The sequence below is a fragment of the Homalodisca vitripennis genome, chromosome 4 (genome assembly GCF_021130785.1).
Source record: "Homalodisca vitripennis isolate AUS2020 chromosome 4, UT_GWSS_2.1, whole genome shotgun sequence".
In the NCBI taxonomy this organism is placed as follows: domain Eukaryota; kingdom Metazoa; phylum Arthropoda; class Insecta; order Hemiptera; family Cicadellidae; genus Homalodisca; species Homalodisca vitripennis.
The window spans coordinates 201274111-201288722 of record NC_060210.1 but is presented as its reverse complement, the minus strand read 5'-3'; the positions used below and the strand labels follow the sequence as shown (position 1 = coordinate 201288722).

General features: G+C 35.8%; 1 protein-coding gene across 2 annotated transcripts in view; it reads right to left on the bottom strand.

Annotated features, from left to right (window-relative positions):
- Positions 1 to 8235, bottom strand: part of LOC124360903 (organic cation transporter protein-like) — a 131505-nt gene extending 123270 nt beyond the window's left edge. For both annotated transcript variants that reach the window (XM_046814894.1, XM_046814895.1), the window contains exon 1: positions 7730 to 8235. In XM_046814894.1, the coding sequence (XP_046670850.1) occupies positions 7730 to 8057 (328 nt within the window). In that variant the 5' untranslated portion in view covers positions 8058 to 8235. The remainder of the gene's footprint in view (positions 1 to 7729) is intronic.
- Between the last annotated feature and the right edge of the window lie 6377 nt (positions 8236 to 14612).

Genomic DNA, 14612 nt, shown 5'->3' with positions numbered 1-14612 from the left:
AGCCATAAATGTTCTTCATTTTTTTACGAAATACAGGTATTAGAATTGTTTTTTGTTTATCGAGACCATAGTGAAGAGTAAATTCGACATGTAGCTTCAGCAGAGTTATAACCAGTTGAAATATACGAGTATATGACGGATAGGGATGACAGCGTCTACACCCCATCCTCCTCAAGATATGAATCACTTCAACTTACCTCTATAACAAATCGCTGTAGATAAAGCAAGGACGTAGCAAGAGAGGGGGTCCAAGGAGTCCAACCCCCTCAAATTTTCAGAAAACTATTATTATTATTTACATAATTCAATATAACTGACATGAACTGCTGAAAGATTGTTCTCAACTTTGAAACGGGTCAAGAACTTTTTAAAGAACAAAATGGGAAATGAGCGGTTGACTGCACTTGCCTTACTTGCTGTCCACTACGGGTACAAGAATTTGATTTTTGTAAAAACTCTTTTACATATTATCGAGTCTCAAATTGCATTTTTATACATAGGTATGTGCTGTGTTTTAAAGACAATAAAAGCATTTTTGTAATTACATTACCACATAAGTGTAATCGATTTAAATTATTAATCCTACACATCCTACTAAAGCAGTGCTTCCACAATTATGAATATCAATCTTCAATAAAACTTATTCAAAGGCATAAAAACTGTGCAAAATTCACTATTTGGCTTCTTAAATTTGAAAGTTTTAAAAATTTGAATGTTTCCGGGGTACATTCCCCAATTTTACTCCCCCCTCCCCCCAAACCTTTTTCATGGCTACTTACTTGAGGTAAATAGAGACTCAATTTAATAAGGTACGGTACATCATTTAAATAATTTTAAAGGGCACATGAACAGTAATAACAGCTTTATCACAACGCTACTATATTGCCAGGCCTAGTACTACCTAGCGCTACACTAGCGGATTCTGTTGACTGATTCTAGTTATTAACCTCGGAGAGATGTCTGGATTTGGATGTAGCATTTGGATTTTAGAATATATATAATCCAATGCTATTGTTTTCAAGGAAAGTACGTAAACCAGATTTTAAAACTTACCTCGACGCAAACCATTGTGTTCTTCACTTCAACTTCCAAGGACCATGAAAATCACACAATATTTGTGTACACACTGAAAAATTGACGTTGACTGTATTTATTCATACAACTGCAAATCTAGAGATTGATATTGTAAACTGTCCTAATAATAGATATTCATGAAATTATAAATAAAAATTCCCACCAGCTTTAACGTGATTATATTTGCAATGACAAGGAGGGAAAACGTGCGAATATCGCGAATCTTTTTTCTCTCTCTCATACAAATTAATCGTTTTACGAAAAAGTCGGATGCAGTTTTATTATTGAAGAGATGACTTGAACTAATAACAGTTTAACAGTTCCTCTGTATTTTTCTTTCAAAGCTCTATTCTGGCTTTATGGCATGTAAGTTAAAGTTGGTATTATATTTATATGAACACTGGCATTGAAAAGCTAATATTTTTATACATCTAATTATACTGTCTAAGTGACACGATAAATCCATTTTAATGTAAAATATTTATAATGTGGTGCAATGCTCTCCCAATTCTTCCTGCCCATTTCATGCATTTTATACAGCATTTTTTAGTACCAAATATAGATACTTTGGTGCTTAATATTTTGGTATATGAACTGTTTGGTTTTATACTGTAATACAAAATGCCCTCAGCAGATACTTCATGGTTTACTACTTTATGTCGTATTACTCATATCATTTCCTATTTATATAACCCACCTCTCGTTTTCATCTTCCGTTAATGTTTTTACGAAATAGAATTACAAAATTTTTCCTAATTTTATTTTTGATGCTTTTTATATGAAAAAGGTTTGTAAACAGATGATCCTTATTTATGTACGATACAAACTTTGTTTCAATGTTTTAATAAATTATATATTTCTTAAGCAATTGTTTTAGTTATTCTGATACCAAGATTAAATTAGCAATATATTTTAGCAAGATCTGATAATAAATATGAATCTCAGGAAGATTCGCCGGTCACATTCAACAATAAACAAGAATTATACAGGTAAAATTACTTTCTTTTGGTTAACCCGCCAGTGGTTATATGTGTTTCACATGTGGGTTGTTTATAAGTTCAGCAATTACTGGAGCTTACATATTTGGGCTTACAAGTTTTTAAGAAACAACATCCACTTGCCTCCTTGTTTTAATATTTGATCAGAAAACTGTTCTATTTAACATACTTGTGCGTGAAACATTTAACTTCGTCAATAATACGATGGTCAAACACATTTATCCTTACAAGTTGTCAGAAAAAACAAGTGCAAGGCGATATTCCTGAATTCTTCATTGCCGCAGAACTGTGAACTGACATATAGGACGAGTAGACGATGTAAGAAAACTGAATGTAGAAATATGATGTTCGGTAAACAATATTTTGCGTAAGTAGATTTAACGTTAGAAGTTGTAACAAGAAAATAAGATGAGTTATGAAGTTAATATGGATTATATTCTGAGAGTTACTTGGTGTGTAAGAGATTGTATTAGTTTATTCGTTACGATATGGATTAAAATAATAGAATAACTGAATACTACAGACATCAACCTAGATATTAGCGGTTGATTTGATACTTTGCTACGTTTATAAACTCTGTAAGTAATGAAGTACAACTTTTCTAGCTTTAAATGACTTAAAACTAATTTTCCACAATTGTACACACTGTTTGGTTAGACTGAGAACATCTCTTTGATATTTGGCATTGATCAGTGAAGCAAAAGCAGTAATCCTAGTTCTATAATATAGTGTGGTCAAATAGAATAATTCTTAATACAGGTTTAGGTATTTATATAATAAAAATTCAAATGATGCAATATGGAAACTGAAGGCGTGTTATTATTGATTATTGGATATATTATTGATTACATTTTTCAAGGTACAGTCATGGCGTACTATCTATCGATGTAAGCAGTATTTAAATTAAAGACTCCGGGCAGTTAGAAACATTTATCACTGGTAGTTATTAAAACAACACTGTTCCAATATTATTAATTCTTTGTACGAGACTTTTCGAAACCAAAGGTTTCGTCTAATATTTAAATTGTTTTAAGTATACAAAATTAGCGACCTAAATTTCGGTCTTTATCCATCTCGTTTTCAAAACAATAACAAGTTTACTAGTATATTACACATAGCGTAACATCGTAAGCTGTCCGGAAAGTTACTCACGGAAAGTAAACAAGCCGTAATATTTATCGGTCGAGAAAATATATTAGTCACAGTAATTAGGTTTCGGACACTAGTCATCGTTATAATATGTTACAAAAGTCACAGTAAGTCTCTTGTGTTTATTTGGTGTTTTGTCATCCAGAATGAGCGTACACGTATCTATAGTGTAAGTATACAACATTCTAATAATATTATAAATGCAGAAGTGCCTTTGTTTACTTTGCTTTCACGCATAAACTATTCAACTGATTTTACTGACACATTCTTAGGGTCCCTGGGATTAATATAGGCCTACTCTTATTTCTAACATCCTTCCGGGCTACGCCCCACTGCTCTCTAAAGGTGGTTACAAATCCCATCTTGATCTCAAAATATTAATTAAAAAAGCATGTTACATTTAATCAACTGTTCTGTTTAAACATTCTTTTATGACATCACAACCATATAATTAATGAATTTAATTACTGTTTTCAATATGTTATCTTGAAAACATTTATTTCAATCTGTTGTGCACAGATTAAGGAAATTTAGGTTAGGTTAGGTTAGGTTAGGTTAAGTTAGGTTAGGTTAGGTTAGGTTAGCCAGATAAGAAAATTAAATATTTTAGGAAAAATATAGTTACATTTAACTGTAAAGTTATAGCAAATATTAAGTATTAGATATAAAAGACATATTTATTACTGTATCTAACTTCAGCTATAAATTTAAAAACTTTGATAGAACACATCTTAGTTGTTTTTTAACAGAACTAGGCTTCTCAAGTCTGTGTATGTATATATGCATTCTTGATCGGGAAACAAGGCAAAATTACAAAATTGACTATGTACAAACAATTAATAACACCGGACTAAATTACAATTGCTATAAATATACATTTTTGAAAAATTTTATTGAGAGTGGCAATAAATGCAGACTCGATATTTATGTCTGAAATTAAAAACACTCGAACCAGAAGTGCTTATACACATGCAAAGCCTACGAAATTACGTGCGAAGCCGCGAGTAACTGCTAGTAATGTATAAATCTTATTATGGTCACATGTGGATGAAATGTAAACTATGTCAACTAATAGTACACGTTCTAACTACTACAACCTTATTATAAGTATTTTGGTTGAAGAAAACAAGATTAACTAATCAGATTATAAACCTTATAAATTATTGATACCGTTATGTTTATTGTTATAAGGTAATCAGAACATTAGTAGGTCCGCTGATAAGTTACAGTGAGTAGAGTGTACATGCTGCACTTACGCTCATTCACTCATTCCTACAAGTCCCGCTTGTTAGTTGTTTACAGATCGCTTAGGTTTAGCTAACGTAATTTGTTTTAACGCCACTTAGTATTACACCATCAACCCTTTATCTCCTCTGAGGGACTAAGCAGGCCACGTGACTACGTCATGGCAAGACAAACCCGAGGATATAAACTGGAAATTTGTCCGACCATGGACAAATAGTCATATTTCGTGGCTAATCTTTGAATATGGCATAAGTAGTCTGTGTGGTCTTATACATGGTTAGGCTCATCAAGAGCACTAAAAGGTATTTAATATAATTACAGCCAAAGTGCACGTGATACAAGTGACGGTGGTTTAAAGGTATATGTTTGTACGTATTGAACAAGGGCACTTTAAAACAACAAATTTGAAAGGTAACTAAATTGTGTCACACTAAACATCATTTTGGCCCTGAATCTTGAATTCATTTTTGAGTTTGTTTTTTAACCACATACAATTATGAGTACTATTGGGTTTAAAGTTTTTAAGAACCGTATATAACCGCCTTTTTGTTGTTAGTATCCTATTTGAATTTTTAATAATTTTGTTTTTGTATCATGAAAACCCATAAAATTGTTTACAACTACACATATGCCTGTTAAATTGAAGTTTCTCTAGTTTCTCATAGACATGTCCCTTGAGAGAGTCAACAATGGTAGAGAATGCCCCTTGTGTAATCCCTTTCTTTAGATTCTGTATTAATGTGCTGGATGTATTTTTTTTTTAATCGAACCGTAAAAAAGTATTAAACGGGACATTAGAACAGCCCTGTATAAAGAGTCTGGAGGTTATGATCGGTTACGATGTGCAAAGTTTTCCGCAAATTTTATAAAATAAATAAATAAATAATGTCTTTACTCAGCAAGCTTCTTCAAAGTTACAGACTCTGAATTACAAGACAACTCTTGCCAAAGCATAAAGATAAATAATTATCATTCAATATAAAACTAAATAAAATTATATAAAAATCTTTTTGACGTAATTTTTAAACGAACTGTAGTTACAGTAACAGTAGCTAGTTAAGGCTGTTCAAAGCTGGGGGCAAAGTACTGTATATTTCCGGTCCAAAGATCTAAAAGCTTTCTTGCCGATTTCTAGACGAACCCTTGGTAAATGAAGTAGGCCATCCTGTCGAGTACTGTGAGTGTTTATTCCATTCCTGAAAATAAGCTTTTGCCTGAGATATTCAGGCTTGCCAGTCTTAGAATCTAACGTAAATTCACTGATTTGATCAAATATTTTGAGACTGTAGACAAATCTCAGAGTTCTGTTTTACAATCTAGTGAGCATTATTACATTTTTCCGAGTAAAGCAATGAGCGAAAGATGAAAGAGCATAGTACACAGTAGGAAAAATTGGTGAGCGGACAATTTCCAACTCAGCAGACACTGGCAGTATTTTACACGTCTATATAACGTCTTCAACTTGATCACGACGCTTTTACATATATATTTTACATGACTCGTAAAATCAAAATTGGAATCCAAAGAAACACTGTCCATAACCAAAAGTTTGCCATCCAAAGTGACGAACTGAATAATGTAATTATAACGTGATTGATTTATTATGTGGATTAGAGAGTAATGGGTAGGACATTATTGTAAAAAATTGTCATTTTAAGTTTTTCAATTGCTTCTAAACTCTTCTTGCATGTGACTCGTAGAGATTGAAAGATGGTTTGCAACATGTAGTGGGATTTGCAAGACCTTTCCGATTGATAGAAAATGTTAACTCCATTGTGGCCCATTATGAAAGTCTGTAACAGAAGTTCTACAGACGAATTTCCATTATAAACCGGTAGCTATAACGCGACTTTTACTCAAGATGCGACCTGGAAAACGAACATGTAGAAAAATAAAATCTGTTACGTGAGTGAATGTACAACTTACCTTCATCTAGAAGAATGAGGGGAATCTCGTTTACACCCTTATTCTGCCTATCCTTATCGCCCATTGGTATCCTTATCGGCCCTACGTGATATCTTATCGAGTAGAATAAAGGGAGAGTAGTGAGCTAAGATCGAGGGTACAGATAAGTGCTACAGTCACCGACAGTTCTAATACACGTTATCTCTGACAGACGCTGGGAGGCGCGGTGTCTTATAACATGGGCTACCGCAGTGGTCGGTTCCCCCACCGAGTCCCCATCGACGGCGAGGTTTACCTTGTCCACCTGGGACAAGCGAAGTAATTATTGATAGCCAATATGCTGATTATATTGGCTTGTCTCGCTCGCAGATTTGCTAGACCTGAGGTCTGGGACGGACATACAAGCTCGCCTCGTTGCTGCTTATCGCCGTAGAAAATTTACTTTAAATAATTCATAGACCAACCAGATGGTCTGGCTGTTTTACAATTCCCTTAATAACTTTATCTATTACAAACGCGTTTGTACTATTAAGATTATTGTAACCTTTGTATAAAACACAGTTAGCGTACGTTTATGACTTCTACTTTCAAGCCTGGTTTTTGTTGCATTCCATTTAATGTTTAGGCGGGAAATTATATGCCCTCGAACTACAGGAAAAAACACGCTACTCACTGTCACTATTTACATTCTTTCTTTTAACTGTCTTTTTCCCTCAAAGACGCCTTTAGAGCTTGACCATTAACTTTTGAATTGAGATTTGAAATTGAGAGCTTTAAATCTACCCCAGTCCCATACAAATCTAACAATGACTAGTTACTTTCTAGGGATTCTCCGCCGCCCAGGCCCGTACTCAGACCGGGGTTTTTTGACAATTCTAACAGGGAAATATCCCCGGAAAAGTCCGGGGACCGCTACAGCTGAGTACGGCCCTGCCGCCGCCTCATTATTGAAGTGATGGAAACGAATGAGCTAAACTGACGATGCGTTAGCAGTTTTGACTAGAGTGTATATTGCTGGAAGGTATTCATTTTTATTAATGACCTCTAATTTTGTATTAAGTAACTTCGAATTTGGTAAATGTTCATCTTCCACCCACTTACATACATAAGTCTTTCTTCGCTCAGTAAAATTAGTGGGTACTGAAAATTAAATGATTAACAAGAGCATATAGTGTTGGGAATATTCACGGTCCACGGATAAAGACACGAGTACTAGTTCATACTCATGTCTTTGTGAAAGTTGCAGTAAATTGGATTCAGTTCCCTTCAGAAGAAGGAACTGTTCTCACAATATTTTTAGCTATATGGAAATGATAACACAAAAAAGAATAAATTTACGAAACTGTCACCGAACTCACCTTGCCTAGCTGTTGGACATGCATCTCTGTGAGACTCGACCACTTCTTTTTCATCCTGAAGTCCGCACAAGCCACACGTCTCCAGAAGTGAGACTTGCACACCCTCACAATCTTCTGGCACTAGCTCACTCTCACAAGGCACTCTCTTCTGTGACAACAGCACTTCTACAAGACTGGCACAGTCCTCAGCCACAGTATCCTCCACCTCAGCAGCATCGTGTAGCGAGTGTACACCGTTGAACATCTTCAGAGGTGAAACTTTGACGTCGTCGTTCCATCCATCCATCAAGTGCACTTGTACTCGTTCACGGTCTTGTTTCAAAGGCATTTCAGGCGGAAATTTCAGACCTTCAGGGCACCTCTGCGGAACGAGGTTTCCTGATCCCTGGCCGACGTCTAGATCGTCACACTCGTTCTCCACGGTGAATCCCGGAGCCTGACATCTCTGACTCGGTCCAGCACAGATTCCCGCACACCCCACTCCCTGACACAGAGCGCACCTAGCCTCCATGGTCGACTGACTCGCGACGCGCGCCGCACGGGAAGCGCCAATTACGTTCCCCGCGCACAATTGTCGGTCCCCTGTGGTCTGTGGCCGGGACGACCAGGTGAAGCGGGACTGCACCTTGACCTCTCAGCACTTGCATCACGCGTAATGAGCCGCCAGACCGGACACTATGTGGGGCACTACTGCCAGGAGTACTGTCTGGAATACCGCAGGGATTGTTCTTAGAAATGAAATGTTTATCGTAATCTTTTACACTTATAACCCATAAAGTGACTACTGTGTCTGGTGTACAGCAGGGATTGTTCTTAGGAATCAAATGTTTATCGTCATCTTCCACAATTATAAGCCTTAAAGTGACTTAGATTTATTTACAAATAAATACGGATCACTAGTTGCTATAATGTGCATTTGAAATGTGTTAGGCAGATACATAAAATTATGTTACTGTTATGTGTACACACTGTGTTAATTAAGAAATATCTTTTCAACTCAGTAAGAAAACAGTTATTTTACTAACTTTTAAAGCAGCATTACCCATTAAAATACAGTATATCTTAAAACGACAATTTCTACGAACTTGCCAATACTTTTTCAACCAAGTAAACGAGTTTATAAGATTTATAAATGTTTTATACTAACTGCTTGCAATAAAAGTGTACCGTATATGTAATGTTGAAATAACTGAGTTGAGCAAAACGAGTTGTGTTTTCAATAAAGATTTATATTACGCATAATGTTGCACCTTTTAATTCTGCCCTCTTCACGTCGAACGAGGGCAACTCGTAACCAGCTGTTACCCGCAGCTTCACACAGAAATTTCAAAATCGAAGTCATTAGTTCACCTCATTATAAATTTCAACCTGAGCTTTTTCCCTTCACAACGAGGTAACGAATGACGGCGCGAATTTCGCACTTGGCGGGAGATACGATCGACATTTTTCGCGAGAGATTGTACTGTGTCAAGAGTTTTCAACACACTAACCTCGGATTGGTCTCGTTTTGAAGGGGAGGATTCAGGCTACGCGGCAGTGTTGACAACATGTAGAAAAAGTATTCCCTACAGCTGTGAGAGTACCAGTACACTTACTTTCTGGACGTGTCTCGTAAAAGCACATACATTGTAATATGATGGAGCTCTATGGAATGTTTCTACCGCTAGAAGGCATACATAAGGTCATATTAATTCAGCATTCATCGTTAAGAGGATCAGAGTCTAAGTGACTGGCACATATCAGGTTCTATATTGCCAATACCAGGTTTAAACGGTGAGAGGTGAGGATATTCACCCGTATGAGGCAGGGGCAACTTTCGTGTTCTGCGGCACAGGACAATGGTGTCAGTATGACCAACAAGCTCCCGGGCAGCATCAAACACGTTACAAACTATAACAAGTATGGCACTCGATTGAAACACCTATTGCTGTCTAATGTGTCGCTGGGAATATTCTAAAGTTAAATGTAAAAGTCAGAATGATGGAACTATGTCGAGCGAATGTAGTTTTGTGTGAATGAACAGAGTTGTTAATATGTATCAATGGACCTGTACGTTTGTTTTGTTTTGTTAATGTAACAATATTGGCTATAGCGATGCAATTGTTGTCATTTTCATTATCACTAACGTTACACATATAAATCACGACGTATTGGAAAGCATATTTTCGTTTCAGAATATTCAATAAAACTGTATAAAAGTTAATTTCTTTCCCATATATTATTTTACTCCATGACATAAACATTTAGAACTCTTAAACAGTTATAAATGTACTTATTAATACTTTTTTTGTACGAATCAGTAAATCTATAGCCTAGTAATCAAACTATTCAGTTGCTTGTTGTTCCGTGTGAGGCAATTATAAAACCACGCAATCCTGCTGTTTAACCACACAAGAATATGTAATTTTGAAATTCCCGCTGTGTGAATGAATAGAAGTGAAGGAAATAAGATTTGCCGTCGTTCACATAATAAATCAGTACAGTAATATTGCGTGTCAAAATCTTTTTAGAGTTAGCCTACATGGAATTGACATACCACATGGTGGTGTGCTTCCTGACCTATGTGTGCCACAACGCTCTGGTATAATTTGTTTATTTTATCCTAGATTTTAGTTATGTAGTAGGTTCGCTATTCACCTGAAGAAGAGATCAAATTGCAAATCTCGAAACTTAGTGTTACTGATTTTAGTATCACTGAACGATGGCAAATGTCCGGAATTTCATGATTGCTTCAAAATCCTTTCATCGTCAAAGACAAACTTCGAACAGTGAATATGAATTATCAGCAGCATCGATCAACATAGAAGACATTACTCGGCGTATAGCGACCGTTGAGGGATCCTGTTTTGTAAACCTTCTATTAATTGGTTGGTGAAGGCTCGTAAATCAACCACAACAATACTTCGGTAGTGCAGTATACTGCACGTATACGTTTTTATTTAATGAAATGTGTTAAAATAATATTTTCAATTTCACATATTGGTTTTCAGGGGTATATTAAATTTAGTGCCAGAGTGGTATTCAAGGACAAACCACAACTACGCAATCCCATTGTGATATCCTGCTGAGGACGAAAACAAAGTAAATCTTCTCCATTGTTGTGTTGTGACGCACGCGCGCTGTGCGATTTGTTAGCGCTCCCGGCGTTCCTAGTCGAGTATTTACTGCGTCCCTGGAATTCTTCCAGCGGTGGTGATTTCGACAAAGCGAAATACGAACCAGAACACGCTTAGCACGCGAGGGCGGCCGCGGCGAGTTCGTACATTTTAATAAGGCATCAGCCATGCGCGGGGACGTCCTCAGGTCCTCGGGGACGTTGGAGAGCGGCCAGTACTGCGGCCTCAGCTCAGGAGCGTAACCTGCGTTTGTGTTACCCCGGGTGTGGAGAAATATGGGGGGCCTCTCACCAAAAATATGATTGGGAATCTTCTCACTCAGTGTATTCGGAATGTGAGAATTTAACTTCCTACAGCTACATCCATTCGTGAGATGTCAGACTAGGAATTAGAACGCCCCCTCGAAAATTACCAAATTGTCCCCCCACTTAGTAGACAGTTACGGCCCTGCCTCGCAGTTTGAAGTGCGTACTGACGGGCGGCGCAGCCTTTGTAAACAAATGAGACCCGGCCCCCGGCTCTCCCAGGCCTTGAATTACCACAACTCCGGTCGCCCCTGAGATTACAGGAATTCTCGAACTTTGAACCGGGTTACATATCTTAGAGTTTTAATAGGGTGTAAAGTTTTCCTACATCGACAGCCCGATCCGAAGCTGTTAAATCAAACAAAATGAGAAACAATCACCTGAATATGAATTGTTATCCTTGTACAACCAAAACATCCCTATATGTCTTGCCTCTTCTTCTTTTGTTGTAGAGGAAATTGATATTAATGGCAAGTCAACATAATTCTCTAGCGTCGAAGGTGCGCCTATTGGTTAAATTATTCTTAAAGCCCTATTTAAGGAAAATTGTATCGTTTGAAAAGTGAGTGGATTTGCTTAAAACTAGATATTAGATAACAGCTTTTTCAACATTTACATTTTTTTCTTTACGATACTTCATATTTATATAATATTAATAATGGGTCTGACAGCTGACAGTATAACGTTCCTCAGCTTACATTCGTTTATAGAACAACCTTGAATACCATTTAGATTTATATTTTATCTATTGATGTGTTGAGTGCAGAGTAGACTCATTTTGTCCATTGAGGTGTTGTGTGCAGAGTATAATTATTTGTCTATTAATGTGTCCAACAGTTGAACATGCCTCTCTTTACAAATTAACAATACTTCAAATATCACATTTATTATATTTCATTACAGTTATTACAAATGAATTGTCTAACTTTACAATTGGAAGTCTTTATGTTTAATATGTCAAACTTATCCCAGCGCCCTGCTCAAACTGCTCACAGTTCGGTAATCACCCCTACCTAGTCACATCTAGAACGTAAATCTCGGCCACTGATCTGAGCAGACCTAAAATACAGAGTTGTTTCCAAAACGTAGAGTCTCAGTAGAGTCAACAACTCGACGCCTCCGAATAAGAACATCGTATCTCAAAATCTGCAATTTTTCTGGAGAGCAGTTTGAAAGTTATAGAAAATCCCTGAGCCCAGACTATTCTCTCTAAAGTAATGAATTTTGTATTGATAAATACACTTATGCTGACACACATTTTAGTAGTATTGTGCATGAAGAATTTTTATTACTTAGATTTTTTACTGAGTTACGATTTTTTATACTCACAGTTTTCCAAATAAGAACATCGTATCTTGAGTTAAGATGTTCTTATATGGAAGAAATTTTATCTTCTACTCACAGATTTCCAAATAAGAACGTCGTATCTTGAGTTAAGATGTTCTTATATGGAAGAAATTTTATCTTCTACTCACAGATTTCCAAATAAGAACGTCGTATCTTGAGTTAAGATGTTCTTATATCGAAGAAATTTCATCTTCACTGTTTTGACTCGGGTAAATACAATGAGTAAAAGTTATTGTTTTAGAAAGGAACAGTTAATTTTATTTATTAAAGAAACATTTTCATGATTAAAACTATATAAAGCTATTATTATTTTACTATTAAGAAACAAATTAAGATTTATATTACATACACAATGCAGAATACAGTAGTTTTTATGCTTTAAAACAGCTCAAATTACTACTTCAAACAATATTTAAACCTTATAGAAACATAAAACTGTTTTAAATTGGAATACAACAAATTCTGAATACACAATATTTAGTATTCATAAATACAACTCTATTCACAATCACTTTCTACACTTGTGGTGGTCTTGCTATGTTTTAGTTTTCTAAAAAAATGTTGGTACATTACTGGAATTTGCATACCATTGCACAAAGATAAAAGATCTTTATATTTTGAAGTTGTTATTGCTAACTTAGACTTGTAAGCAGGTCCTAAAACTAAGTCTTCAATATTTCTTCTGCTTCCAGTGTGCTTATGGTACAGATCAAGTACAAAGCATGTCTCCTCAGTATGGTTATATTTTAAAGTCAGTGTTGTAGGGTTATCCTTTTCCATTTGAACTTCCTTTATACAGTTCCACTTAATTTTTTCTCCATTTATATCAATCTGCCAGTTCCTGTTATCAAATGTTACCAGATCTTTACGTTTTACAATGTCTTTTTGACATACCTCTTTAACAATATATTTTTTCTCCACTTGACTTAGCCATCCGTATGAGCATGACCCATTGTTCAGGAACATAAATGGTTTGGTTCTTGCTCCTCCTCTCAATTAGTGCATGCATAGAATCACCTTCATTCACCTGTCACCCTTTTTCTAAAAAGCGATGAGTGATCGTTACACTCAGTTTTCCGCCATAACTGAATACATACTGTACATGATACGATTTCTGTTTTGGCCAGGGCAGTTATCGGAGTAAAAAGTAAATTCCTTGACACCATCTTTTACTCTAGACAAGATAAAATCCATAACGAAGCTAGCAAGTTCATTGGAACCTTTTTTTCCTATTTCTTCATGCCAGAAGTAGCTGTATCCTTTGTTATTACCAATATAAAAAATTGTGAAATTGTAACAAGCGTACTTTCTTTTGTAATAAAATATACTTACATCGGATTGAGGGATGTTCAAGGTCTTCTGCAAGTCGAAGACAGCTACACTTACTGACTTGTCACTTTGTGCTCTTTTCTTATCTCTATCTTTCATTTCTCTGACAGCATTTTTGTTTTTCAAGTGGAGTTCTATTTCTTTAGCAATTGATTCTTTTTTTCCTGCATCACATAATTCAAAAGCATTACATAACTCACACTGGTCTTTCTTGGGAAAAAAAGCCCAGATTGAATTCTTAATTAAATATATCAGTATATTGCCTGATTGTTGCACTTTCTCCACTTTGGTCTTTTATCCATTCCTGGTATAGCCGATACATTTTTGCGATGCTCAATCCTTGCTCAAGATACTGTCGCTTACTTTCCTTTCTTACATAGTGGGATTCGACACTTTTAAAAGATTTAATGTGATTTCTTACACTTTGTTTAATAGAATGGCTTATAATCCGCTTACCACGCTAAGTGTGTTTCCCCCTTTTATCTGGGGTTACTGTAACTTCATCAGACCTTTCCAGTTTATTGAACGCTGTCCTAACCCACATATCAGTTATGCTTAATGTATCTAAGTACATTTTTTTGCATACTTGAATAGAGGTGTTTTGAACTGGAATAGTATATTTAATTGAATAATTTCTTCTTTAATCTCTATTTTCTTTGGGGGTTGCAGTTTTTTTGTCTGTCTTGGTAGCAGTTTTCACTATGAAATCCCACTGCCTCGTATGATTGCCTTAATTCCAAAAGTTTTCAAATATAACAAGGCGTTGCTCTTGGTTTACCCTGGTTT